At 52.4% G+C, this 27,884-nt stretch overlaps 3 protein-coding genes across 5 annotated transcripts in view; 2 read left to right on the forward strand and 1 right to left on the reverse strand.

Annotated features, from left to right (window-relative positions):
- Positions 1–1,785: 1,785 nt before the first annotated feature.
- On the forward strand, positions 1,786–10,167 carry ARAF (A-Raf proto-oncogene, serine/threonine kinase). Of its 2 annotated transcripts, none has more exons than XM_065900957.1 (15): positions 1,786–1,881; positions 2,021–2,124; positions 2,878–2,980; positions 3,071–3,225; positions 3,329–3,436; positions 4,837–4,978; positions 5,083–5,110; positions 5,193–5,338; positions 5,433–5,635; positions 7,359–7,535; positions 7,638–7,686; positions 8,210–8,326; positions 8,565–8,696; positions 9,693–9,827; positions 10,033–10,167. In XM_065900957.1, exons 1-15 carry the CDS (start codon positions 1,786–1,788, stop codon positions 10,165–10,167), a joined length of 1,830 nt encoding a protein of 609 aa, XP_065757029.1. The 2 variants fall into 2 exon arrangements, with proteins under 2 accessions (XP_065757029.1, XP_065757030.1); XM_065900958.1 differs by having other exon boundaries at positions 3,338–3,436.
- Positions 10,168–10,601: 434 nt separating this feature from the next.
- SYN1 (synapsin I) overlaps positions 10,602–27,884 on the reverse strand; it is a 43,834-nt gene continuing 26,551 nt past the window's right edge. Inside the window, exons 6-13 of one of the 2 annotated variants that reach the window (XM_065900955.1) lie at positions 16,802–16,864; positions 15,578–15,720; positions 15,406–15,480; positions 15,215–15,317; positions 13,760–13,906; positions 13,318–13,405; positions 12,628–13,219; positions 10,602–11,631 (exon numbers count right to left, since the gene is read on the reverse strand). In XM_065900955.1, coding sequence (XP_065757027.1) covers positions 11,604–11,631; positions 12,628–13,219; positions 13,318–13,405; positions 13,760–13,906; positions 15,215–15,317; positions 15,406–15,480; positions 15,578–15,720; positions 16,802–16,864 — 1,239 coding nt within the window. In that variant the 3' untranslated portion in view covers positions 10,602–11,603. Of the gene's footprint in view, positions 11,670–12,627; positions 13,220–13,317; positions 13,406–13,759; positions 13,907–15,214; positions 15,318–15,405; positions 15,481–15,577; positions 15,721–16,801; positions 16,865–27,884 lie in introns of both variants that reach the window. The other variant, XM_065900953.1, reaches the window with a different exon arrangement.
- TIMP1 (TIMP metallopeptidase inhibitor 1) lies at positions 21,287–24,835 on the forward strand. The gene is made up of 6 exons (XM_065900969.1): positions 21,287–21,354; positions 22,216–22,344; positions 23,097–23,176; positions 23,360–23,486; positions 23,747–23,871; positions 24,562–24,835. The coding sequence occupies exons 2-6, from the start codon at positions 22,224–22,226 to the stop codon at positions 24,730–24,732; spliced, it is 624 nt and encodes a 207-aa protein (XP_065757041.1). The 5' UTR covers positions 21,287–21,354; positions 22,216–22,223; the 3' UTR covers positions 24,733–24,835.

The raw sequence follows: 27,884 nt of genomic DNA on the forward strand, positions 1-27,884 counted from the left end.
GGATCCTCCGCCCAAATTCGGGGATCCCTAAAGTCAGTCCCAGGTGACCAAAAAAAAAAAAAAAAAAACACCCTGCTTGATTCCACTACGGCACGATTGGGGTTAAAGCCCACGGAACGCTGGTCTCCTCCCGACTGCGCCTGCGCGAGTCAGGACGTGCGAATTTGCCCTGGACCCTGACGTTTCAGGCAGCCTCTCCTAATGCGGAACACGAACCACATTCCGCCGGTCCTGCCTTGACAGGCGTGACCCTAATCCAATAAGAATAGAGGGCTGAGTCCTCCGGAGCCAATAGCCAAAGCCCGAGGGGCGGTGGAGGCGGACTCTGTAAGGAAACTAGAAGACAGGCCCAAGATGGAGGCGGCGGCGGCTGTAGCGGCGTGACAGGTGAGGGCAGGCCCGGCAGGGTTAGGTTTCTGGAGAGACTGCTGGGCTCGGGTAGGGAGCCGGGACCGAAAGCTCAGCTCCAGGATGGCTGCCCCTGGGCCCCGATGCCCCCCGCCCGGAACCGGAGGAGTGGTTTGACCCGGGGTGAGACCATCTTCGACAACGCGGGGGGGGGGGGTAGACTGGAATAGGGGTGCAAGGCTGCGGGGGATGGTTTCGCCCGTCGCGTGTGGCAGCGCGCCTGCGCAGAGCTGGAAGGCCCTCGGTGGGCGGGGCCCGGCCGAACGGGGCTTGGGTTGTGGTGTCTTGTCATGTGCAGTCCCTCTTAACCTCCTTAAGGTATCTGATGACCCTTGCTTACCGACAACGGGGAATGCGTGAAGACGAAGCTCACTTCTCGCTTTCCTTATTCTGGATCAATGTCTAGCCCACTAGGAGAATGTTTGAGGATTCCCCCATTCCTCCTCTTTAACTCTCCCCAGCCTCCTTCCATTATCACCAGTAATATAACTGCAACCCTTTCATTAGTTGTCAGGGAGAATTTTGGAGCGCCCTCCGCCCCACCCGCGCTTTACCCCCATTTATCTCACCTCAACCATGTCTGGTGATGCTCCATTACCCTCCTTTCCCCCATCACAGTGTCTGGTGACACCCGTTATCCACTCTTCTACCCATTACAGTCCCTAGTGACCCCTGTTACATCTCCCCGCAGCGTAGTGTCTGCTGAGCCTCTATGAACTCCCCATCATAGTCTGGTGACTCCTATTAGCCACCTAACACAGTATCCATGGACCTACCATCATTACAGTTCAGGGCTTTGGGATGCCCACAGTGCCCTTACAAACACTGTTTGGTGCAATTCCCATTTCCCTCAAACTAAGGGCAGTATCTGATGATCCTCTGTTAGTTCCCCATCACCCTATCTGTGACTCACCCCACACCACAGCATCTGAACCCCCTTCTCCATTAGAAAGCCAGGGCAGCCTGTTCATGTCCATTACGTACCTGACAGGCCCCAGTGCAGTGCGTGCTGACTTCCCCGTTAGTCCCTAGCACGGAGACTTACGTGCTCCTGTGCCCTCCGGGACAGTGTGTGTACCTCTCACTATGTCCTACCCCCCACCCCACCCCGCCCTACGCAGTGAATCCGAGACCTTGGCACTTAAGTGTGAGACAGACAACAGGAGCGGCTGAGCAGAGGAGGAACTGGATCCCTTGGGCTGTGTGGAAATTAGGCTACAAGGGGTGACGTGGAGCTGGGAGATTGAATTTTTATCCCCTGCCACTTTGCTTCCAGACCATCATTATGGGACCTCTGAATTTTCCCTCTGTCTTCTAGGAGCCCCATGGCACCTGCCCAGCCCCACCTTAGCCCGTCTTGACAAAGTCCTAGGCTCCATGGAGCCACCACGGGGCCCCCCTGCCAACGGGGCCGAACCATCCCGGGCGGTGGGCACCGTCAAAGTGTACCTGCCCAACAAGCAACGCACGGTGGTGAGTCTGATGGGAGCAAAACTGGCAAGGGGTAGGCATGGACCCGGTTGTAAATCTTGGATCAGAAAGGTGACAAGGGCTGGGAGAGTCAGCTGGGGACCCCACTGAGAGCTGACTCCTCACATCTACACACACACAGGTGACTGTCCGGGATGGCATGAGTGTCTACGACTCTTTAGACAAGGCCCTCAAGGTGCGGGGACTCAATCAGGATTGCTGTGTGGTCTACCGGCTCATCAAGGGGTAAGTGTGGCACCGCCACCTCCAACTGGGCGCGCAGCCTTCCAGCCCCTCCTCAGAGTCATGCGGCTCTCCACTCTGCCGTGCAGTCTCCGTTAGTCTTCCTTTCATTCAGTGAATCCGTGAGTGCATCCAGCTTTTGTCTCATTACTTCATTAGTTTATTGGCCTGTAAGGTCAGCAGCTCATTTTCTTCTCGCACCCCACATCCTCACCGTGCTCCGTCATGTCCTCCCGGAATTCATCTGTTTCATCTTTCACTGTTTTATCAATTTGTCAGCCCTCTCCTTCCTCCGTTTCCTTGTTCTCTGTCTGCGCCTCGCTAACCTTCCATTTATTCCTCTGTTTTAGAGTTCCTTAACTTTTTTGTATGCAATTCACGCATTGCTTTCTATTTGTTATTTCAGTGCCTCACCAGCTGCTTTGTTGGGGGTTGCTCAGGACTTCTAAGATTTAGATGTTTCTTCAGTCTCATTTGCTCCTCGTCTTGTGGCTAAGAGCATGGACTCTTCGCACTGTCCTGCCACTTACAATCCCTTGTGGCTCTGGACAAGTCATTTCATCCCCCTGAGCCTCAGTTTCCCCATATGTAAAATGGGGGCAAGGATAGTACTAGTTCCTAGAGTTGCTGTACTGAGAATGAAACATGCCATCTATTATTGCATGGATGGCAAGCTTGGAGGGACTTTTGGGGGGTTCCCTTCTTCCCCATGGCCCCATCCACCCTCCCACTCACTCCCTTCCATGCCTTCTACAGTCGAAAGACAGTCACCGCCTGGGACACAGCCATTGCACCCCTGGATGGCGAGGAGCTCATTGTGGAGGTCCTCGAAGACGTCCCCCTGACCATGCACAATTTTGTGAGTGCAGGGTAGAAAGTGGGGGCAGACCGTGGGTGTGGCGGGAGGGTCCCTGACCAGGCCTCAATCTTCTCTACTCTGTGACAGCAGGTACGGAAGACGTTCTTCAGCCTGGCCTTTTGTGACTTCTGCCTTAAGTTTCTGTTCCATGGCTTCCGCTGCCAAACCTGTGGATACAAGTTCCACCAGCATTGTTCCTCCAAGGTCCCCACAGTCTGTGTTGACATGAGTACCAACCGCCGACAGTGAGCCTGGCCTGGGGTGGGCAGGGGGATGGGGAGGACAGAGACCCAGCCACAAGGCTCTTACAGACAGCTGACCCATGTTCCCTTGCTTTACACCCTGAATGCCCTCAAGGTTCTACCACAGTGTCCAGGATTTGTGCGGAGGCTCCAGACAGCATGAGGCTCCCTCGAACCGCCCCCTGAATGAGCCACTCACCCCTCAGGGTCCCAGGTAGGGAACGCCGTAGCTGAAGGGCTGCTGTCAGAAGAAAAAGATCTGGAGGCCTCTGTAGAGTACAAGCCATACTTAATTCATTTGTTTACTCCATGAACATTTATTTAGCACCTACAAGTGTGAGTAAGGGCATGGAGCTCCGGGGCCTTGGGTGGTTCCCCTAATCTCTCTGGGCCTTAGTTTTCTCATCTGTAAAGAGCAGATAATGACCACATAGGGTTCTGGTGAGGATTAAATGAGTTAAGACATGTCCAATGCTTAGAACAAGATCTGGTATAAGATAAGTTCTTATTAATTATAATATATATCTATATATATGCATCTGACTACTTAGTGAATTCTTCCATTATAACCATGCTCAAGCCTTTCCACTTTGAAATACATATTATTTTATCGTAAATTCAATTTCAATGTTGAAATATATTATTGCTCTAATATATCATGTTCATATGATATGCATTTTATATATCTATATTTTATAATGTCAATATTTATATGATATATTTATGCTATTGTATTATGTGTTATGTTGATAATATTTTCATATAATGTAGAACATCAAACATTTTTATGTAATGTATGAAATAGTAAAGTTAGAGCATTATGTTATTTTTAATTATGGGTATATGTGAATAAATGATCTATGAATAGCATTTCAGGATAGTGAAGGGACCATTAAGAAATATTTTTGTAACATTATAATATATTTAGTATATATCATGTATAACAGATGTGTATGTATGACGTATAACATTATTATAATATGTGTAAAGCATTGTAATTTTAATATAGATAACATACTGTATGTTATATAATACATAATATATTTGAATAGTACATATAGTTATACAATATTATATATTGCTCTTCCCCCACTATCTGCATGGCTTGCTGTCCTTCCTTTAAGTCTTTGCTCAAATGTCACTTGCTCAGAGAAGCCTTTCCTGACATCACCAGGGACACTTCCTGTCTCCTTATGTTGCTTTAGTTTTTGCTTTATTGCACCTGTCACCATTGGACATATTAAATATTCTTTGTTTTTTATTTCTCTTTTTTCCTGCTGCAGTCAGCCCCATGAGGGCAAGAACCTTTATTTGTTTTTTGTTTCTTTGGGTTTTTTTTAATTTTAAAATTTTAGTACAGTTCAAATCAGCATGCGTGTAGAACCTTTATTTGTTTTGTCCACAGTTTTATTTCCACTACCTAGAATGGTATCTGGCACATGGCAGGCACTCAGTCAATGCTTCTTGAACAAATGCATAATAGTAATGACAGTGGACGTTTACTCTGTGTGAGCTAAACACACACTTAGGACGGGGCGGGGCGTGGGCGGTGGTGGCAGCTCTACTGGTTTTCTCATTCACTCGACAGTGATTTCACAGCCTTTCCCCTGCCAGCTCCTGCACCCAGCACCGCGATCCCAAGCACTTCCCCTTCCCTGCCCCGGCCAACGCCCCCCTCCAGCGCATCCGCTCCACATCCACCCCCAACGTCCACATGGTCAGCACCACGGCCCCCATGGACTCCGGCCTCATCCAGGTTGGTGTCGAGGCGGGAGGTCACAGGGGAGCACCGGGCAGAGGGGAGGGCCATTCCTGTTGTCTTCCATGTCCTCTCTCTGACACCCAGCCCTCTTCTTCCAGCTCCCTGCCCAGAGTTTCAACACTGACGGTGAGCCCCCCCCCGCTACCTGCACCCTGAGTCCCCCACCCCACCCCACCCGGCTCCACTCACATCCTCTCCGCAACTGCAGCTGCCGGGAATAGAGGTGGTGGCGATGGAACCCCCCGGGGGAGCCCCAGCCCAGCCAGCATGTCCTCGGGGAGGAAGTCCCCACATTCCAAGTCCCCATCAGAGCAGCGGGAGCGGAAGTCCTTGGCCGATGACAAGAAGAAAGTGGTGAGCTCCAGGGGGCACCTTTGGTGGGGGCACCGCAGGCCGAGTGATGAGGGGTGTGGGCAGGCCCCTGAGATGCCGCCCTTGTGGCCCGCAGAAGAATCTGGGGTACCGGGACTCGGGCTATTACTGGGAGGTGCCACCCAGTGAGGTGCAGCTGCTGAAGAGGATCGGGACGGGCTCGTTTGGGACCGTGTTTCGTGGGCGGTGGCACGGCGATGTGGCCGTGAAGGTGCTCAAGGTGGCCCAACCCACAGCTGAGCAGGCCCAGGCCTTCAAGAACGAGATGCAGGTGCTCAGGTGAGATTGCTCGCGCGCAGGGATGGGGGCAGGGGCGGTGGGCACCGCCTTGGTGCCTCTCTGGGTAAAGGCCGTACTGAAGGCACTTCCTGCACATCCCCTGTGTTTGTGTGGTGTTATAACCATAACGGTAAGTTTCTTCTCTATCAGAGAAGCCCCTTTCCCCTCTGGGAAGGGGTATGTTTAGAGGACCTCTGGTCACATTGGTGTTTGTGTTTGTGTAAATACTGATATTAATTAATGGCTCTGCCTCCAAAATGTGGGTCTTTTCAGTTGTCTGCTGTGAAATGGGTATCACCAGTGTTACTGTGGTACTTACATCGATAGCATAATGTGAGTTAACTGCATCGCCAGGCAGCCTGGCGTCCTTGCCTCTCGTCTGCTTGTTCTGCATCATTAGTATATGTTTATTGTGTTGCCTTCTTGTTATTAATTATAACAATACTGTACTTTAAAGAACAGTATTAGAACTATAATCAGAACCATAATTTAATCATTGTTTGATTAATGATTGTGGTTGCTCTACCTAATATATCATTCATACTATATTAACTCATTTGTGCTAAGAAACCCTGGCGCTCCCTTTTTGCTACCCTAGTTCCTACCACTCCTGGGGTTGCCAGTGTGGGCTTTCCCCTCTGACAAGTGGGCACAATTATGTTGCAGAGTTGACGTTATCATAATTCCTTGTGCTATTTTAATACTCATCCTCATAATGGATGCCACAGTAAGGAAATTTTCAGTCTCTGCTCCTCTCTATGAAATGGCAGTGATTTGAGCGGGCTGTGAATTTGCATTGTGTTCGTATTGAAACTATAACCTAACTGCTGTGAAGATACTAACGCGCTGTGAGCAAAATTGCAGAGCGTTGTCGATGTTCTTTGCGTGTAAGTTACCATGGTAACTGCAGTTAATACTTCTATAAGGAATGAAAGTTTTCTTCTAAATGAGGGTGGCTCCATTCATACAGGACAGAGTTTCTGTCAGGTAACCTAGGTACCCAGTAACGATAACAGCAAGGACAGTGATATTTTCAGGGTGCTTGCTTGTGTTCAGCTGTTCTAATAAGCACCTTACAGGTTATTTACTCACATATTCCTCCCAACACCCCTGTCAGGTAGCTCACAGAATTATCACAGTTTTTCAGTTGAGGAAAATGAGGCACAGAGAAGTTAAGTGTCTTCCCTGAGATTGTACAGTGAGGACCCAGGGAAGCCTGGATTGGAACTTAGGATCTGATTTGAGTCCAAATCCCAAGCTCTTTACCTCTAAGCCTCTCATGGTTAACAGGATATAGTCACACATCACTGATATTTTTACCCAGCATTTATCAATATTATGTTGCTATATCACTGATGAAGGTTGGCATTCCACTTTCTCATCTCAAATGGTCACAGGCTCAGGTCATGGTCAGGGTCAGAGGTATGGCAGGTATTGATGATTAAGACACTCCTGGTCAGTAGAGGGTGAGGGGTAATCTCTCCCTCCTGCTTTTGTTGGGAGACTTGGATGAGGAAGCCCAGGACATAAGCGCCCAGCGTGGAATCATAGCCCAGCAAACATATCTGACAACTTCATTGAATCTGGCCATAGTCTGGCCCTGAGCCTCCTGAAAGCCAGGGTGGGAATGATGGCAGAAGGCAGCAGTGAACAGCGCCATTCCCAATGCTCAGGAAGTTGCTGTTTACCCTCCCTGCCCTGATACCTTCTGCCCTGCCTGCAGGAAGACACGTCACGTCAACATCTTGCTGTTCATGGGCTTCATGACCCGGCCGGGATTTGCTATCATCACACAGTGGTGCGAGGGCTCCAGCCTCTACCACCACCTGCACGTGGCCGACACACGCTTCGACATGGTCCAGCTCATTGATGTGGCCCGGCAGACTGCCCAGGGCATGGAGTGAGCGTCCTGGCCCGGGGACTAGGGAGGGGGCTGGGGGATCTGGGGGTGGGGAGATGAGGTAGCCCCCAGACAGTCTGACACCTGCTTGTACCCCAACAGCTACCTCCATGCCAAGAACATCATCCACCGAGATCTCAAGTCTAACAGTATCTACATGTCCCTCTCTGAGGGCTGGGCTGGGGTGGGGGGCATCAAACAGGATGAGGGCTTAGAGGGATGGCTCTTGTGGGAGGCTTTCTGGGGGCACATGTGGCATTTCCCTTTGCCAGGTGCCAGAGCTGTGGCTGGTGAGGGGCCTTTAATGGGAGTCTCTTGGTCAGGAGTCAGGGTTTTGGCTGGTTCAGGTGCTGTTCTTCGGGACTCTGGTCAGGGTCTGAGGAGCGGCAGCTGTGGAGGGCGTTAGAGGGAGCTCCTGACCAGTGTCACAGGCATGGTGAGTGTGGGTGCCATTAGAGGAGCTTCCTAGTCAGGAGTCACAGGAGGGCCAAGTGTAGGGGGCATTAATTGGAGCTCCCCACCCAAGTCAAGGTTGTGGCTAGTTTGTGTGACATTGCGGGGCTTCTGGTCAGGGTTAGAGGCATGACTGGCGTGGAGGTGTCAACGAGAGCCTCCCAGTCAGCGAGAAGCCTGGCTATTGGGAGTCCCTGTAGTGGCCCTTGACCCTGGCGGACATCTTCCTACACGAGGGGCTCACGGTGAAGATCGGGGACTTCGGCCTGGCCACAGTGAAGACGCGGTGGAGTGGGGCCCAGCCTTTGGAGCAGCCCTCGGGCTCTGTGCTATGGATGGTGAGTTGGGCCAGGCTGGACTGGGGGCATATAGGGACGTGGGCTGCTGGGCTAGGATGTGGGAGGCCGAGTGGGGCCGGGGATGCCTGCACCCCGAGGTGTGGGTGTCTGGACTGCCCATGCTTCACCCCGTGTGGGTGGCTCTGAGTTACACCCAGTGTGGCTGGTGGGCCCTGGGCCTATGGGCCAGTCATTTGCTGACCTCCACATTCCTCCTGCCCGGTCCGGCCTATTGAAGGCAGCTGAGGTGATCCGTATGCAGGACCCGAACCCCTACAGCTTCCAGTCGGATGTCTACGCCTATGGGGTTGTGCTCTATGAGCTCATGACCGGCTCGCTGCCTTACAGCCACATTGGCAGCCGTGACCAGGTGAGCCCCATGCCTTACACCTGCTATCTCCCAGGCCAAGGGATCCCCTCAGCCTCCAAACTTCAGATCTCCACCTTTGCATAGACCAAGAACACCACACTTCCCCCAGAAACCCCAAGTTTTCTGAGCTGAGGATTCCCAGATTCCTCTGGGTCTTCCATACCCAGAATTCCCTCCTTCACCCACATCTACTCCTCTGGGTCCTCAAAGTCCAGAATCTCCTGAATCCCTTATACCCAGAATCCCCCTAGGCCCCCAAAAGCCCAGAAGCCCTCTGGATCCCTAGACACCCACAGTCCTCTGGCCTGGTTACTCAAACTCTCCAAAGTCCCCAAAGCCCAGAATCCCATTTCTCCCAGAAACAATCCCTTTGTACTTCTGGAATCCTCACAGATACCTACAACCATTCAGGCCTTAGGTATCTGTCAGACTTCAGGGCCCTTGAATCCACAGTACTCTAGGCCCCAGACATTTCTCTAGGTTCAAGGCCTGGAATCTCCCAGACCTTCAGAAACCCAGGATCTTGTAGGCTTCACGTACCAATAGTCTTTGGGTCTTGAGCACTCACAGTCGTACAGACCACGTGGACCCATAGTCCTGTAGGCCCCAGACCTCTACAGAAATACAGACTACTGAGAGCTAGAATCCTTTAGCTTCCTCCAGACCCAGAACTTCATGTTTCCCCCAGACTCAGTACTTTCTAGGCCCCTAAGCCCCCTAGAAACCTGTGGACCCATAATCATCTGGGCCCCGGACACCTACAGTCCTTGACTTCCCCCAAGCTTAAATCCTTCTGTTTTGTAAGCAGAGAATCCTTCTAAGTCCTCAGAGACCCAGAATCTTTAGATCCACAAGATACCCACAATCTTCAGGGCCCCAATACCCAGAATACCCCAGTTCTCCTAAAAGGAGCCCTCCAGGTCCCTCAAGACCCAGAATTCCCTGGGCTTCCCAGCCCAGACCCCCAGATCACCCCATTCCTGTCCCCCCTCCCAGATTATCTTTATGGTGGGCCGTGGCTATCTGTCCCCGGACCTCAGCAAAATCTCCAGCAACTGCCCCAAGGCCATGAGGCGCCTGCTGTCTGACTGCCTCAAGTTCCAGCGGGAGGAGCGGCCCCTCTTCCCCCAGGTGGGCCGAGGAGGAGGGCTGGACACCCTGGGGAGGGAGCCTCTGAGGAGAAGGACTCTAAGGTGTGAATGTGAACTGTGTTGTGTTCAAGGCTCCGAGGTGTACAATGTGTGTGAGTGTGTGCTTCCCCATTAGGCTGGGGTCTGGTGGTGTCGGGGTGCCCACGCGGCTCTGGACACCCCTCCTCACCCGCCCCTGCCCCCAGATCCTGGCCACGATTGAGCTGCTGCAGCGGTCACTCCCCAAGATTGAGCGGAGTGCCTCCGAACCCTCCTTGCACCGTACCCAGGCTGATGAGTTGCCTGCCTGCCTACTCAGCGCAGCCCGCCTTGTGCCTTAGGTCCCACCCGCAGCCACCAGGGAGCCAATCTCAACCTGCCACGCCAAGGAGCCCTGCCCACCAACCAATCAATGTTCTGTCTCTGCCCCGTTACTGCCTCTGGATCCCCCATCCCTGCCCTGGGAGATGAGGGGGTGCCCATGTACTTTTCAAATTCCTCTGGAATTGGGGGACCCTCGAAGACCGAGACCCCTGCCTCCTCCATAATTCGGTTTCCTCTTGGCTTTGGTGATACTTCTAAATTCAGGAGCTCCTCCATCTCCAACGGCTGGGATTTGTGGCAGGGATTCCACTCAGAACCTCTCTGGAATCTGTGCCTGATGTGCCTTCCACTGGATTTTGGGGTTCCAGCACCCCATGTGGATTTGGGGGGTCCCCTCTGTCTCCCACCATTCAAGGACTCCCCTCTTTCTTCACCAAGAAGCACAGAATTCTGCTGGGCCTTTGCTTGTTTATTTTTCTTCCCGACTCTTCTCATGGGGTTCAGAGCCGCTGAGGGGTGAGGGTGAGTCCAGGCAAGGGTTGGAGGTTGGGGGGAGGTGCGGACCACACAAACAGCGCCACTGCACGCATCACCACAGGCGGCACGATGAACGAGGACCACATATGCCAAGCACGGCACGAGAGGAGGCCACGTCAGTCACAGACACAGACATCACTGCAAAGGTGGGGAAGTGGGGGACCACTGGCCTGTGTGCAAAGGATTCTGGGAGGATGGGTGGAGTTTGCATATTTAAGACAGCTGTCAAGAGGCAGGAGAGTGGGGCAGGGGTCCCTGGGGAACTGAGGGGTCCTAGCAGTGGGAGGAGCTCCCAGTGTGTTGCATGGGGTTGGTTGGGGGGGGCGGTGAAGGGAAATCCTTGGGGAGCTGGGTGGGGGCAGTTGAAGAGGTGGATCTCCAGAGATGGGAGATCCATAGAAAGGGTCTCAAAGGTAGGGGTTTCTTAAGGATTTGGGAAATTTTGATGGGGAACAAGGTGTGCTTGAGAGCTCTGGTACCAGGAGTGGGGTTTTCCAGGAATTTCAGGGCTCCGGGAGGGGTTGCCTGGTGTTCGGGAGAGCTTCCAGAAAGGAAAATGCACTCTGAGGGCACCAGGAGTGGAGGTCTTCAGGGATTTGGAGGTTCTAAAACTGAGAAGTAGGTCTCAGTTTGTGAAAGGACTTGGGAATTCTAAACATGAGAACTGGATTTAGGACCAGGAGTGAGGTTTCCCCAGGGACTTGGGCATTCTGAGGAGTGAGAAGAGGGATCTATCTTGGCGATCCAGGAGAGGGCTTCTCAAGGGATGAGATTCCAAAAGTGAGAAATAGATTCAGGGCCCAGACAGGGGTTGCCCAGGGATTTGGGGGCTCTCAGGGTGGGGTGTCAGTCGGAGAAGAGGCTGGCGAAAGACTTCCTCAGGCTGCGGATGGTCTCAGCTTTCACCTCGTCCTGGCTAAGGCTGGGCCTGGGCGGGGCTGGCTCTGGAAGGTTGAAGGCATTGGTCAGAGACTGGGATTTGCTAGAGAGAAACAAGGTGGAGGCGTGGGAGGAAGGGGGGGAGAGGAAGGGAGGAGGGGGAGAGAAACACAACGTTACCCCAGGCCCGGCCCCAGCCCTGCCCCTCTGGTCCTGGGGCTGTGCCTGTGACCCTCCCACCCCCCAGCACGGGCCTGGACCCTGAGGGATTCTCAGGACGAGTGGAGGAGCCCTGGGCCAGGCTGGGAGGACTTGGATCCAAGGTGAAGAACCCTGGGATTGATGGGAAGAGTTCTGGGCTGAATCTTCTCTTATAATTCTAGGCTAGATTGGGAGGAGTTTGATATAAAGGTGACGATGGGCAGGGAGGTTTCCAGTCTAAGGGTGAGGAGTCCAGAAAAGGGGGTGGTGGTGCTTGGACCAAGGACAGGCTGGAAGGGGCAAATCTAAGGGGGAGCAGTTGGGTGGGGCAGGGCGGACTTCTGAGCTAAGAGAGGAGGTCTGGAATGGACCAGAAGAGGCAGAGGATGGTGTGATTTGGGAGGAGACTGAGATGGGCTAGAGGGGAGCCTAGACTGTAGGAAAAGCATGAGGACGACTGGGAAGAGTGAAGTAACATAGGAGGACTGTGGATTGGGCCGGGAGGAGTTTGTGAGTTTGGCTGGGGGGAGTCAGGTGGGGCACGAGGAGGATGGGTTTGGCAGGGAAGTACTGAAGGAGGGTCAGCAAGGTGCCTGGGGTGGGCCGAGAGGAGCTGGGCTGGGGGGCTTTCCCAGGGCCTACTGGGAGGATTCTGCACTTCAGAGGGGGTTTCTCTGGGATGGAGGGCAGGAGCCTCTGTGAACTGGGAGGGGTCTGGCCCAGACTGGAACTGGAGAGAGAGCTCTCAGGAGCCGTGTACAGGACCTGGGTCTGAGGAGCCTGGGAGCTGGGGCTGCCCTCCAGGTGCAGGAGCGCATTCGGTGAGCAGCAAGGCGAGGGCTGCTGTGGGGTCCCCTTACTTGAGCTGGGGGTGTGGGGGTCCCCCGGCAGCGGCAGTGGCAGGTGGTGGCACATCCTGGCTGGGTTTCTGGGCCAGCTGTGGCTTGGTGGGACGTCCAGCGGGGCCGGAGCCACTGGGTCGCGGCTGCTGCGTGGTGGGTGGCCCAGTGCGGGGCATGGGACCCGCCTGGCTGGCCTGGCGTGTGGGGCCGGCAGGGCCTGGGGGCTTCTGGGGTGGGCCCTGGCGCTGCTGACCACCCGGTGGAGCCCCTGAGGCCTTTGGCGGAGCCTGACCAGAGGCCGATGTCTGACGAGTAGCCTGTGGGGGGCCTGCCTGGCGCTGGGGAGAGGGAGAGGCGGGTGGGCGGGCTGCTGGAGGTGCCCCGGGGCCTCCCGCCACTGGCCGGGATTGGCGGCCTTGACCCTGGGGCAGTGGTGTGGCCTGGGACGCAGGCTGCTGGGGCGCTGATGTGGGACTCGGAAGGCGCTGGGGCAGGGGGCTGCCAGCTGGGGGTCCAAGGCCCGCAAGGTGCTGCTGGCCCTGCGGGGTCGGGCGCTGCTGCAACGGGGGTCCCTGGCGTTGGGGGCCTGGGCCCGGCTGTGGAGGGCCGCCTGAGGGATAGAGAGAAAGTGCACACGTGAGAGCGAGCAAGTGAGAGGTGGGGGGCTGCCGGCAGGGTCAGGGCCGAGGAAGCTGGCCCCTCACTTACCCTGTGGCGGGGGTCGTTGCTGAGCTGGGGGCCCCGCGGGCTGCTGGGAGGTCTGGCGGCCCAAGGGCAGGGCCCCTGGGGACGGAGTCTGCGGCAGAGGAGTGGAGCAGGAGAGGTTAAAAATAGTTACCAGCCGGTGGAGCATCAGCCAATCAGAATGACATGGGTTCCCTGTGTGCTGGGTGTTGCCGCATTTGTGGCTGAACTGAGGGGATGGAAGGTTGTGGGGTGCGGGACTCATTCCCAGGGGAGGGGTCAGGAGGCACTCAGGGAAGTCACGGTAGCAGCTATTTATCACTTTAAAAAATAGTTGGTAACTGCTGCGACACGGGTGCGTCATGGCGATGCCCTTAGCCTTCTGATTATCAGCTCTGTGACACAGTATGACCAAGGGCTGGCCTGCCCACCACTAGCCTCCAAGGGCCAGAGCCAGGGGCCTGACCTGGCTGTGGGAGCCCCTGCCGGGAGAGGCATCCCGCTGCCGCTGCCGGGGCAGGGCCTGGGCCATCTTGTTGACCACAAGCTCTACGATGAGTTGCTTGTCTTCATCCTGGTGGTCACCGATGAGTGGCATGGAGGAGCCCACCACCTGGGGGAGGAGAAGGGATCCAGTGAGGAGAGAAGCAGGAAGTGCATGGGAGGGTGACGATGACGAAGTGCTGTAAGTTGGGAAAAGGTATGACTGGCGGCTGCCCAGGAAACCAGCTTCAGTATGAGAAGCACCTATTACGCAGCGTGGGGAAGGCTTGTCTTTTACAAGATACCTTACAGCTTAGGACATACTAACAGGGGCGAGCTAATGAAGGCCTACCGGCCAAATCCGGCCCAGCACCTGTTTCTGTGCAGCTCCAGGCCCCGGAGCTAAGGATGGGCTTTACATTTTTTAATGATTGAAAAAAAATCAAAAGATTTCATGACGTGAAAATTATATGAAATTTAAATTTCATTGTCCATAAACCAAGTTTCATGGGAACACAGCCACCCTTACTTTCCTGCCATATTGTCTGGCTGCTCTTGCAGATTGAGGAGCTGCAGTAGAGACTGTATGGCCCACAAAGCCTAAAATACGCACCGTCTGGCCTCGACAGAAAACGTTTGGCAGTCCCTGCTTTATAGTTTGCTAGGTGCTCTGTGTTTTACAAAGAACTCTGTGGTTTACATGGTACTTTACAGTTTACAAAGCTCCTTGCCCTTTACAAAGGACTGTTACATATATGGTGTGTTTAGACTTTGGAAAGTGCTTTGCAAAGGGCACCACTGTTTACAAGATGCTTTACCATGTATAAAGTGCTACCATTTACCATGCACTCAGAAGTTTTAAGGTATTTTACAGTTTGCAAATTGCTTTACTGTTTACCGGGGACACTGCTGCTTATAAAGAGCTTTAGAATTTTGAAAGCGCTTTGCTTCAATAACGAGGATTTCCCAGTTTACAGAGCTCCTCTTTAAAATAATTTTATAAAGTACTTTGCTGTTCACCAAGCAGTACCTTCCTAAGGTACTTTACAGTTTACAGAATGCTTTAGTATCAACCGCCACTCTCTATAAAGTTCTTTATAGCTTACAAAGTACTTTGCTGTTGGCCAAGTACAAATTCACAGAACACTTTGAAGATTACTAAGTGCTTGGTCATTCACCAGAGTGTCTCAGTTCACAGAGGACGTTATAGCTTAACAAGTGTTTTGCCCTTCACTAAAGATGTCCAAGTTCACAGAGCAGTTTAGAATTTAGTAAGTATTTTGCCATTTGCCAGGGATGTCCTGGTTCACAAGGCACTTTACAGTTTTACATTTTGCCATTCGCTGAGGGCTTTCTAGGCCCTGGGGTGCTTCACAGTGTTGCTGCCCTGCACCTGCTCCCCACTCTGTGCCCCCACGAAATTCTGGAGTGCTCCTACCTCAATGATGTGATCCCTTCCGTCCTTGCCATGCAGTGCTTCCACTGCGCAGATGTCCAGTCCCCCAAAGATCTCTGAGCACGTGTCCACCCACAGCTTGTACCTGCCAAGACACGAGGCAAGGCAGCCCGTCAGTGCCTGGTCTGGGCGGCCACACTTCTACCCCCCACCCCCGAGCTCAGGCCGCCCACCTGTCAGACATGGCAATCTGCTCAAGCATCGCAGAGCCGGTGTTGGTCTTCCAGTTTCCTGACACTGACGTCCTCCTGGAGAGTAAGAGGAGACAGGAGAGAGGCTTGGGGGACCTGGGCTGCACAAGGCAGGGCAGGGGACCCCTACCCAGGCCTTGGTCTCCTTACGCACATGTAGGCCTTGTAGTTCTGCCCAATCTTCTGGACGCGCACATCGTATTTGGCATCAATGAAGGGCTCGGCAGTGGCATATGTCTTGGTCAGTGCCACGACACTTGCGATGTCCTGGAAGTCGTGCTGGTTGTCCACCTTGACCTGTGGGAGTGGGGTGGGGAGCAGGGCCCGGTCAGGAGGGGGCGGCAGTCGGGGTGCCTTAGGGCAAATGACACAGGTGAGGTGAGTGCACAGAAATTCGGTGGATACCCCAAGGCACTCAAGCATGCATTAATTCTGGGTCTCCTGGTTTTTACATGTACACACAGACACCAAATTGGGTGTCTACAACTCTGTGAACACACAAAACCCGATTTTTAGACTTGTTACTTTAAATGGTTAAGTTGTATGGTATGTGAATTATATCTCAATAAAGCTGTGGGAAAAATTGTGTGTATATACAGTATATGCATGTGGGCACCCATACAAAATCAATTGTACACACAATATATAAACATACGGAAGCATGGACACACTCAAACATACAAATTACGTCTTTTTTCTATGGACATACAGACAAAATCGGATGGACAGCATACAGGACCCCAAGACCCTTGAATGTAAAAGATGATGTAGTGTGTATTCAACACAGAGGCCTGCCTATATACAGACACAGTGCTGGATACACTAACAAAATAACAGGACACACAAAACTGGCTGAACACATGATAGAAAATTGGGCCACCAAAATGTAAGAATATGAGGAAAAATACAAATAGATAAAGGACACACAATTATACAGAATTATTGTGTGCACTGAATACACAATATACTTCTAACAGGCATACCTTCTCGGAGATACTGTGGGTTCAGTTCCAGACCACCGCAATAAAGCGAAGGTCACAATAAAGCAAGTCACACAAATTTTTTGGTTTCCCAGTGCGTATAAAAGTTATGTTTATACTGTAATCTGTTAAGTGTGCAATACATCTAAGTGTCTAAGAAAAACAATGTCCATACCTTAATTTAAAAATACTTTATTGCTAAAAGATGCTAACCATCATCTGACAACGCAGGGTTGTCACGAACCTTCAATTTGTAAAAAAAAAAAAAATGTAGTATCTGTGAAGCGCAATAAAGCGAAGTGCTATAAAACGAGGTATGCCTGTACTTATATCCGCACGATGCCAGGAGCATGCATCATTTACAAGCACGCACGTACAAAGCCCACCCGGGGACTTACCTTACCCATCCCAGAGTGTGCGTGCCCCATCTTCACAACCACAGGGTACGTTGTGCTGCTGAGCTGGTAGGGTGGAAAGGGAGAGCATGGTCAGGGCAGGAGGGCTGACAGCCATGGCTGGGGGTGGTGCTGAGGGGAGCCCATCCAGTGGGAGCCACACTGAGAGCGATTTTCCCAGAAGAGGTGGGTCAGAGACAGCCAGCCACCAGCTGGGGGTCACACAATACCCCGGAGCCCAGAATTGAACCCAGAGCCCTGCCTGCCTATCCTTCCCTCCACCACCCACAAGTCCCAGACTTCCCGCCTCTGCTTTCCTGGGCAGAGGCGTGGGATAGGGGTGGGGGACTTTTCCAGAAAAGGGAAAGTTTGTTTTTACAGTGAATGGATGACAGAGAAGTGAGTGTGTGCATGTGCGTGCGTGGGGGTGTAGTGGCGAGCATGTAGCAACTGGACCCCTCAGCCAGGCCTTGTGTGTGTCTCCTCCACACGCATACACAACCCAGAGACACACAAACCCTCAGAACTCAGATCTGCACAGCCAAACCCAGAGCTTCCCACACATGCTGAGACCCACGCGATGGAAAGATCCACCACCAACACCGGTTCCGGAGCATGCCTTGCTGTGTGGCTGCACGGAGACCCTCACAGCCAGCCATCCAGCCCAGCAGCACACACTCAACACTCGTAGACACACAATCAACACTTTTGGGCAGAGACATACACACAGCCCTCCTCCTCTCACCCAAATCCACGTAACAGAGGGACACACAACACGAAGGTTATCCACGCAACACAGAGACGAACAACCCTCAGAGGCATAGCCACAGAATGCAGAGGCACACACAACTCTGACAGGCACACACAACAGAAATGGGCACATATTCAGCACTGACAGATACACACGCAATGCTCCTAGGCATACACACAACAAACAGAAGGCCCCACACCACATGGACAGGTATACACACTTCCAGGTATTCACACTTCTGGGTATTCACAAAACCACCGAGACCCACAACACAGAGACTCATACTCCTGGGCACACGCAAAGTGTATGTAGGGACGCACACACAAAAAACGTGCCTTGCCATATATACAGATGGAGAGGCATGCACACGACCAGAGACACCCACAGCCTCCTAATTACATGGACAACACCCTGGGGTGTGTACATGCACACACACTCACATTCAGGCATGGGGATACCTCAAGTCTCCCCCAACCCTGGGTGGAGTAGAGGGGACCTAGTTGGCCGACCCCAGCGCCACCATACACGGATGAACATGCAGGGCTTCACCCTCTCTCCTCTGTGCGGACAGGGGTGACAGGGTAGAGGATGGCATCCCCAGAGGGGCTGCTGGGGGCGGTGGCGGTTCCCAGTTCCCGACAGGCGCAGGAAGCCCGCAGGGTCAGGATGACCAATTGGCCTTCAGGCCTCACCCTCCCTCTGCACGCCCCCCCCCCACCTTCCTCATTTCCCAAATGACTGGCGTCAGGATGGGGCGCTGAGAGGCACTGAGTTGTTACCGGGATGCTCTGATTAGCATTCCAGGGAAACCAGGCTGAAATGGCAGGTGACGTAACACAGGCACATACACAGCTCACAGAGGTGACAGCACATCCTCAATTCCATTCGCAACCCAGACCTGTTTTACAGGGGCAGGCACAACTCCAGAAGCAGCACAAAACATACTGGGTTTGGGACTTCCCCGGTGCCGCAGTGGTTAGTCATCCGCCTGCCAATGCAGGGGACACGGGTTCAAGCCCTGTTCCGGGAAGATCCCACATTGCCGCGGAGCAACTAAGCCCCGTGCGCCACAACTACTGAGCCCACGTGCCACAACTACTGAGCCCGTGTGCCACAACTACTGAGCCTGCGTCCACAACTACTGAAGCCCGTGCGCCTAGAGCCCATGCTCCGCAACAAGAGAAGCTACCACAATGAGAAGTCCCATGCACCGCAATGAAGTGTAGCCCCCACTCGCCGCAACTAGAGAAAGCCCGCGTGCAGCAGCGAAGACCCAATGCAGCCAAAAATAATAAATAAATAATACAATTAAAAAAAAACACTAACAAAAAAACCATACTGGGCTCAGGTACACTCAAGTACACACACACACACACACACACACACACACACACCACAGAGGGGCACACACCACCTAAAGGCACACACGCAACCCTCAGAGGCAGAGACACAGCAGGAAACTGTGTGCAAGCACACATGCACACTGCCCCCTGCCCCAAGGTTTTTAGGCTCTTTTCACAAACCTTCCTTGTTTTCTCTGGACCTGAGCCTGAACACAACACTGTGTATATGTATGTGCCCACACATGTGTGCATGCAGGGAGCTCTGAATACTGGGATCCCCTGGCCAACCCGAGGTTTGAATCTTGGCCTCTCCTCTTTCTAAGGCCATGTTCAACCCCAGGCAGGTCACTTAACCCTCTCTGGGCCTCAGTTTCCTGATCTGTATAAAGGGTACAATCAGGCCCAAGCACTTGGTGTGTGTGGGGACTGCCAGGTGTCTGCTGTGCACACCCAGCTGGACCCCACGCCCCTCACACCCATCCAGCTCGCCAGGTGGCCATACAGCTGGACACCCATCCATGAAACCCCACCAGTTTCAGAACCTGCACAATAACCCGGGTCCACACAACCCCTCACATGTAGACAGTGGGCAAAACTCCGTGCTGACTCAGGTTTCAAAGTCATGATGCTGCAGCAGGACTTCCCCTTTGCACCCACCAGCAACTTAGCCCCCGTCTCATTCACTCTCATTCCCCACTTTCACAATCAGCTTCTCCAGATTCCTGGTTTACTTCTCTTCCCCCTTACCTGGTCCTGCCCGCCCCCCCAAAAGAGTCACTCTCCTTCCTGGGCAGATCACTTGACCCCTTTGTGTATCTCATTTTCCTCACTGGTATAATGAGAACGTGAACAGTCTCTAACGCACAGATGTTGTGAGGAACACATTAGTTATTTTGGGCAAAATGCTTAGCACAGTATCTGGCACACAGGAAGCCTCCATCCTCAAAAGGTGTTGGGTACTATTATTATTATTGGTTTAATATCCCTAGGTTAGCCAATATTAATTAACAAGGAGGTAATCGGGATTGACTGACAGATAAAGTACTTCCCAAGATTTTAGAGCTGTGTTTGATGCATAGTAATAGTAAGCACTTCATAGTGCTGGCAGTAGTTTCTGTTGTGGTGGTAGTGTTGGTGGTGATGGTTGTGCTAACCACTCTGAGTTAATCAAGCTTAATTAGCAAGGGGGTAATGGGGATTGGATGAGAGAACTACACAAAGGCTTCAGGGCACAGTACACAGTAAGCGCTCCATAAGTGGCTCCTATCATCACTACCATTGTCATTATTATTATTGGCCTGTCCTCCCTGACCTAACCAAGGATGTTAATCGGCCCTCAGAGCCCTTTCCCAGGACCCCAGGGAAGATTCAGGCAGCATCTGGAAGCTGGTGGACAGAGATTGCCTCACGCTGACCCCTACCAGGGGCGTGGGAGGGTTGGTGGGGAAGGGGCAGGGCAGGATGGGAGGGGATCAGTTTTCTACTGACTCACTGGCTTCTTTCACCACCATCCAACTCCCCCACCCCAATGCTCATTCATTCACCAGCAACCTCCCCGCTTGCCAGGACTGTGCCCAGCCTGGGTTAAGATCCTGGTGCCAGTTAGCCTAGGTTCAAATCCTAGCCATGCCCTGTGGTCCTGGGAAAGTTCTTCAATTCCTCTATGCCTCGTCTGGGAAATGGGAATAATACCGATAACCATCTCAGAGGCTTATCGTAAGCTTTAAGTGAGATAAATTATGCCGAGTGTCGCCCGGTACACAGTTGGTGCTATATAAATGCTGACTATTTGCCTGTGTGTGTGGGTTTTTTTTTTTTTGAGAAGGGGTAAGACCCAGGCTCTGGCTCCATCCAGGCCTCCTGAATTCCAATCCCAGTTCTGCCACTTATTAACTGTGACCTTGGATAAATCACTTAACGTCTCCGTGCCTCAGTTTCCCTACCTTGTATCCTTCCTCCATTCACCTGCCCTATCTCCCTTCACTGCTTCTACTTGTTTGCTCTCTGCTGCTCACCGCCCCCCCCAAAACAGTAGGTGCACAAGAAATTCTTATTGAAGGAATGAACTAATTTGGGCTTTAGCCATGGGGATTTTCGGGAATGTGGGTGATCGGATAGATTTTGGAGACTTTAGGGAATTGCACTGGGTGGAATCCGGCCTGTAAGCCCTCCGTGAGACCGCCTGGAGGGACTGGTGCCTGACGTGGAGATGGGGGAGGGGGATGGTCAGGGCGAGGCTCAGGGGGAGGGAGAGGAGGAGGGTGCATCTCCTTTTCGGCAGCCCAGGGCCCGCCCCTTGGCCTACACGGATGGTGGGCGGATGAGTAATGCATCCAGGAAGCCTGGAGGCCTGTGGTTTCCTACCAGCTGCCACCCCGCCCCTCGCTTGGATATTTATCCTCCGCTGCTCCGGCCCTGCCGCCATCGCCGAAGACCCAGCGCCCAGAGAGGCTACACCAGAGGTAGGCAGGGGCTTGGGCGGCCCGCAGGGCCTGGAACTGGGCTGGAGCTTTCCTGACTGATGATACTCGGCTGCTCAGCCTGGCCAGCGGGTACCGGGAGCCTAGGCTGGTCCAGGGGAAGAGGGTGGGGGGCTGGAACTGCTCCTCCAATCCCGACACTCCAAATTCCTTTGAACCCTTGACATCTATCCTCAGCTCTCCGAAAGCCATGAGCCCCTAACATCAGATGCCTCCCAAGCTGCCAACTCCTCTAAATTCTCTCCCTGTCCCCCAACAACCCAAACCCCTGATGCTCCCTAAACTCCCCCAGCCTCCCAATCCCCAGCCTCCCAAATCTCTAAACTCAAAGCTTCCTCTGAACCCAAATCCCTCAGGCACTCCCACTCCCTTAAGCCCCCAAACTCCGTCAACTCCTTAAATCCCCAACCTCCTCCAAATCCCTCAACTTCCCTCAACTCCCCCACCTCTTCCACCTCTCAATATGCACAACCCCCAAACTCCCAGCCTCCCCGAAAACTCCTCCAGCTCCCCAAAGCCCAAATTCCTCAGCCCCCACTTTCCGACTTCTTCAACACTCTTAAATTCTCAAACTCCCCAGCCCCCTTATTCCCCAAACGCTACAGCCCCATAACTCCCCCACTCACCTAGTCCCCTAAATTCCTCAAACTCCACAACTCCTAAACTCTTCTGACTCCCTACCCCCCTAGACTCCCCTGGGCTCTCAAATCCCCAAGCCCCTTAAAATCCCCAAACTCCCCAACCCGGTGTGTGTGTGGGGGGTAGAATGGGGTGGGAGGCCTGCCCAGGTACATGGATCGGCTGAGCTGGGGGCCCTCTGAACCTTCCTCCCCACCCCCACAGAACGCACCATGGCCCCCTTTGCACCCCTGGCCTCTGGCATCCTGTTGCTGCTGTGGCTGATGGCCCCCAGCCGAGCCTGTACCTGTGTCCCACCCCACCCACAGACGGCCTTCTGCAGCTCTGACCTCGGTGAGTGTATCTGCCCTACCCACACACTCTGGGCTTCGGTTTCCCTCTCAGTCCAGTGGGGTTCACAATGGTGCCTACCTCTAGAACAATTCCACTCAGCCCCACACTGACTCTGCTTTAGCCGCTCTGCCACCCTCACACTTTCTTGATTACTCAAGGCCCAATCCCACCTCAGGGCCTTTGTACTGTCTACTTCCTCTGCCTGGTATACCCATCCCCCCAGGTATCCACATGGGGATATCCAAATGTCACCTTCTCAGGGTGGCCTTCCCTGACCACCCTGTTCAAAACTTGAGCCCCTGTCCCCTACTACTCCTGATCCCCTCACCCAGCTCTGAAGTTCCCCATCACAATACCATCTAACTTCCTATATACTTAATTATTTTGCTTGTGTTTAGTCTCTCTTCTCCTGGCTAGAATGTGAGCTCCACAAGGAACGGATTTCTGTGTTTTGTTCACTGTTATGTCCCTGACACCAAGAACAGTGCTTGGCACAGAGCAGGCACTCCAAAATATTTGTTGAGTGAACGAACACATGATGAATATGTGAAAAAAGGCTTGAAGCAGTGCTTGGCTAACAGTAGGCACCAACATACAGATGAAGCAATTAACAAATGCATAAGTCACTAGGGTGCTGTCCGGCATTCAGCAATCCCTATTTAAGTATGCGCTTTGCTAGTATTATCATTGTGATTATTCTTATTGGCTCATGCAGTCCCTTTTACTCGTTTTTTCCCCCTGTTCTCCTGCAGTCATCAGGGCCAAGTTTGTGGGGACTGCAGAAGTCAACCAGACCACCTCATACCGGCGTTACGAGATCAAGATGACCAAGGTATCCCTCCTGCCCCTTCCCCCAGCAGTTCCTAAAATCTCCCTCCCTGTCAAAATAAAAGCCTTTGGCCACTGGTTTGGCGTGGAAATTAGCTGTGATATCAGAGTGCTATACGACTTCAGGGAAGAATGTGGCGTGGGAGGATTATGTCAGTAAAAGATTCTTCCCCTCATCCATTGACAGATGTTCAAAGGGTTCAACGCCTTGGGGGATGCCTCTGACATCCGGTTCATCTACACCGCTGCCATGGAGAGCGTCTGCGGATACTTCCACAGGTCCCAGAACCGCAGTGAGGAGTTTCTCATAGCTGGTGAGGCCCCGCCCCATCGCCCTGTGCCACGCCACCCCTCCGCTGCTGCCTGGCAACTGCAAGGGAGGGAGGGGAGGCTCTGTGGGAATGGTCCCAGTTGAAATGGGGACCGCCCCAATTTCAGCCTATCAGAAGGCTGGGGCTTTGCCCAGCGGGGTCTGTGGTCCTGGGACACCAATCTGGCGCCACTCTGTCCCTGGCCCAGCCAATCAGAATCTGCCTGTTGACCCCCCCCCCCGCCCCCCCCCACCCCCACGCAGGACAACTGTCGAACGGGAACCTGTACATCACCACCTGCAGTTTCGTGGCTCCTTGGAACAGTCTGAGCTCCGCTCAGCGCCGGGGCTTCACCAAGACCTATGCTGCTGGCTGTGAGGAATGCACAGTGAGTGCCTGGACATTGCCCCGCCTGGAGAGCAGTCCTTGGGCTCTTCCCCAAACCATGGCTTGTTTTTGGTTCCCTCTGACTATTCCTTGTCCCTATGGCTGCTTCCCAAACCCTAGGGATGTCCTTGATCTCTCTTGCTGTTCCCTCAAATCTGAGACTGTTCCCCTGGACATTCTGCTTGTTCCTTGGCCCTGTGTCTGATACCTGGGAATCCGCTGTTTCCTGGACTTTCTGGCTGCTTCCTGTCCCTCTGACTCCCCCTTGTGACTGCTCGGCCACTCTGTTCCAAGACTGCTCCCTGATGGCCCTGAATGTCCTCTGACCCCAGTGACTATCTCTGAGCCCCACGTCTCCTTATGCTTAAGTTTCCTGCCCACCGATTGTTCCCTGCTACTGCCAGCTGTTCCCTATCCAATGGGACAGGTTCCCAGGAGACCTGCCTGACTGTTCCCCCAACACCATTCCGGGAAGCTGATCATTTCCCTGGATTGCTGTCACCTCCTCAAGCCCAATGACTGTTCCCCACAATGGGAGGGAGTGTTCTTGAGTCTGTACCCAAGGTGGGGTGACACCAGGTCTCCCCAGCAGCTCCAAGTTAAAATCTGAGGAGCAGAAAGTTATCCTCTGGAGGGGAGGTAGGGGCAGGAGGAGAAGCCCTCAGAGATGTGTCTCCCTCCCCTCCTCCAGGTGTTTCCCTGTTCATCCATCCCCTGCAAACTGCAGAGTGACACTCATTGCTTGTGGACGGACCAGCTCCTCACAGGCTCTGACAAGGGCTTCCAGAGCCGCCACCTTGCCTGCCTGCCCCGGGAGCCAGGGTTGTGCACCTGGCAGTCCTTGCGGCCCCGGATGGCCTGAATCCTGCCCCCAGCAGAAGCTGAAGCCTGAACAGTGTTCACCCCCATTCCCACTCCCGCCTTTCTTTCTCCAAGACAATGCAATAAAGAACTACCACTCAGCAGGCAGTGTCCCTGTGTAGTGTGTCTGGGAACAAACCTATGTCAGACGACCTGGTGGGAGCACCCTGGGACCAATGCTGAGGGGGTGTGGCATGGGGTCCAGCTCCATGGGTAGCCTGGGGGCTGGCCCTACCCTCACCCAACCTTCAGTACTTCTCCCTGAAAAATGGGTCTCACAGTCCCTACCCAGAATCCTTCCGAGGTCTGTGCTAGGGTTGGAGGATGATTAATGGGTGCATTCATTCATTGGGTATTTGGGGGGGGGTCAAAACACATGAAACTCTCATAACAATAACTTCCTGTGTAAGATTACTAACAGTGATTTTAATTTCTAGACTGGCAGTGTAGTGTAGTGGTTAAGAGCCTAAACACTAGAGCCAGGTCATTTGCAGTCAAATCCTGCCCCTTCCATGTACTAGCTCTGAGACCTTGGGGAGATCATATTATCTCTTTATGCCTCAGTTTCCATATCTGTAAAGTTGGTATAAAACGAATGCCTAACTCCTAGGGACAATGTAACTTTATGTGTAAAGTGCCTGGAACTGTGTTAGGCACATAGCACTTACAAGTATTAGTTAGTAGTAGTAAGATAAATGTAATTTAATGTGTAACTTTAGTAGTGATCATTCTTCTCACTAATGATTATTTACAATATTGAAAATCACATTAAATGTCAGGAATGATAATTTACAATATTGGAAATAATGTATAATATCAGTAGTAATAATTGAATGCACCCTGGAAACCTTAGTTTAACTCGTGATCCTGATAATCTCGCCCACAGATGTTACAAATATTTAATATGCTCATTTGTTTTTTCTTATTACTATGAAACTTTTACACTGCTTCCCAGTGTGCAACTCACCCCACTTAAAAATACCAACATTTAAAAAGACTTCTGAGGACAACCCCTTCCCCAGTGATAACGTTCCCCACTATAAAATCCTCACTGTGGACAAATCACCACATTTATAAATCTCTATTGTTGCCAAAACTACAGGTGACAAATCTCTAAGCCCTTGGTAAATGTTTCCTTTGAAAAGTCCCCTCTCTTCATTGTACAAATACCTCTTTCACAAATACCCCACTAACAAATACCTCTGTTGAGCTACCCTCTTTATTCATAAATATCCCATTGACATATCTCCATTGAAGACCCCTTCCATTGACAAATATCCCCATTCACAAATACCCAGCAGTAATCTATCACCCACTCATGGACCCCGGTGACAAATATCTCTCTTCATAATTACCTAATCCATTGGCATATCTCCTATGATCACTCAGTTGACAAATCTCTCTATTCATAAATACCTTTCTATGACATAATTCTCATTGACAACTTCTATTGACAAATCTTCCCATGTATTCTACTGGCATATCTTCCCATTCAGACATGCCCATCAAAATGCTCTCATTGTCAATCTTCCTATTCAGAAATACCCACCATTGATATGTACCTCATTGATAAGCCCACTTTAAAACCTTTCCATTCATAAAACCCCATCCATCCATATAGCTCCTCTTGATTGACTCCCCCCATTGACACATTTCCCCATCCTTAGATATCTCTAGTTGGAAAATCTCCCTGCTGGAACAGCTCCCAATATATTACCCTGTATGTTGAAACATCTCTCCACACCCCCCAATGACAGATGAAGAGGTAGATTTCTACACGAACAACCCTTCCTTTTTTTCAATACCGACACCTACGTCTCACTCTCCAGCCTTGGACACTTCCTATGCCAGTAGTGGTGAAATCTGAGGACCAACCCCAGTTATACTGTAGAGCGCCCACCAAAGGAAATGATTAGGGCACAAGTTCTCTCTGGATGTAGGGGTGAAGGTGGAGTTTAAAAAAGAGATTAGTTGAAAGTCTGCATGAGAAGCTGTGAGAACACCAGACACACCCCAAATACCAATCCCCACTCCAATAGAAGGCTGAAGACATGATCTCTTATAAGAGTAAAATAGAGGGTTCAAATGGGCAGGAATGCCCAGGCCGCATCTCCCTGTTGTTGACTATTTATCCACCACTGAGCTTGGGCCTCCTGCTGAACCTCTGTGGAGAGCTACAGCTCTGATGAATGGACATGGGGCCACTGGTACCAGAGGCCCAGTCTCAGTGTCCTTTCCCCCCCACCACACCGTGGGGGCCTCCCCTGACCCCAGGCCCCTGGAAAGTAGTAGTGTTAATTAAATGTTCCCTGAATCTTCTCTTGATTGCGGGTGAGCTGGGCCAGGGAAAAGTCATGCTTCAACTCCCCCCACCCCCACTGTGTCTCCAGGTCCTTGCCATGAGTTCCGACTTCCTGCTGGTCCCTGCTTTGCTCCTGGCTCTGTCCCTGACCACCCTTGGGCTGGCCCTCATACTGTTTATTGTAACTCAGACGTGGGTAAGTCTGGGTAGACCTCAGAGAAGCCTCCGACGCAGGGACTCACAGTTAGGTTCCAGAAGGGTGGATAAAGCCCCTTGAGGTGGTTGAACCTGGATGGTAGCTGCTCTGCAAACCCTTTTTTCCCAAGAGTCTTGGGGACAGGGAAAATCTTGAATGTTTGAACCCCAAGGGGTCCCCTGACACATTTCTCCCACGCTTAGTCCTTGTGGCTTAATTCCTGGGTCTTCTCACTGAGACCATGAGGCATTATGAGTTCAAGTAACCAGGGCTCCCTGCTCACCTCTTCCCTGTACCCACCTCCCAACCAAAATACAAGCCCCTACCTTGTTCTGACTGAGGGAATAGGGTGGGTCTTTGAGATCCAAAAGCTAATGATGCGATACTAAGGCCCAGCCCCTCACCCCATAAATGCTCCTCAGTCCCAGTGTCCCTCTCTCTTTCCCCCCCTCACAGGCAATCAACATTCTGAAAGGGGTCCTGAAACTCTGGGTCATGAAAGTACCCAAATATAAAGAGCAATGTGGTTGTATCTATCTACACACCCACCAAGAACAGTGCTGGTGACATCCATGGGGAGAAGTTTTCTTCTATCTCAGGTCAGCCAGCCTGTCCCCACCCTGCGTGGACTCCTCATCCTCAGACTTCTGGCTCT

This window comes from Phocoena phocoena, chromosome X, assembly GCF_963924675.1.
Source record: "Phocoena phocoena chromosome X, mPhoPho1.1, whole genome shotgun sequence".
In the NCBI taxonomy this organism is placed as follows: Eukaryota; Metazoa; Chordata; class Mammalia; order Artiodactyla; family Phocoenidae; genus Phocoena; species Phocoena phocoena.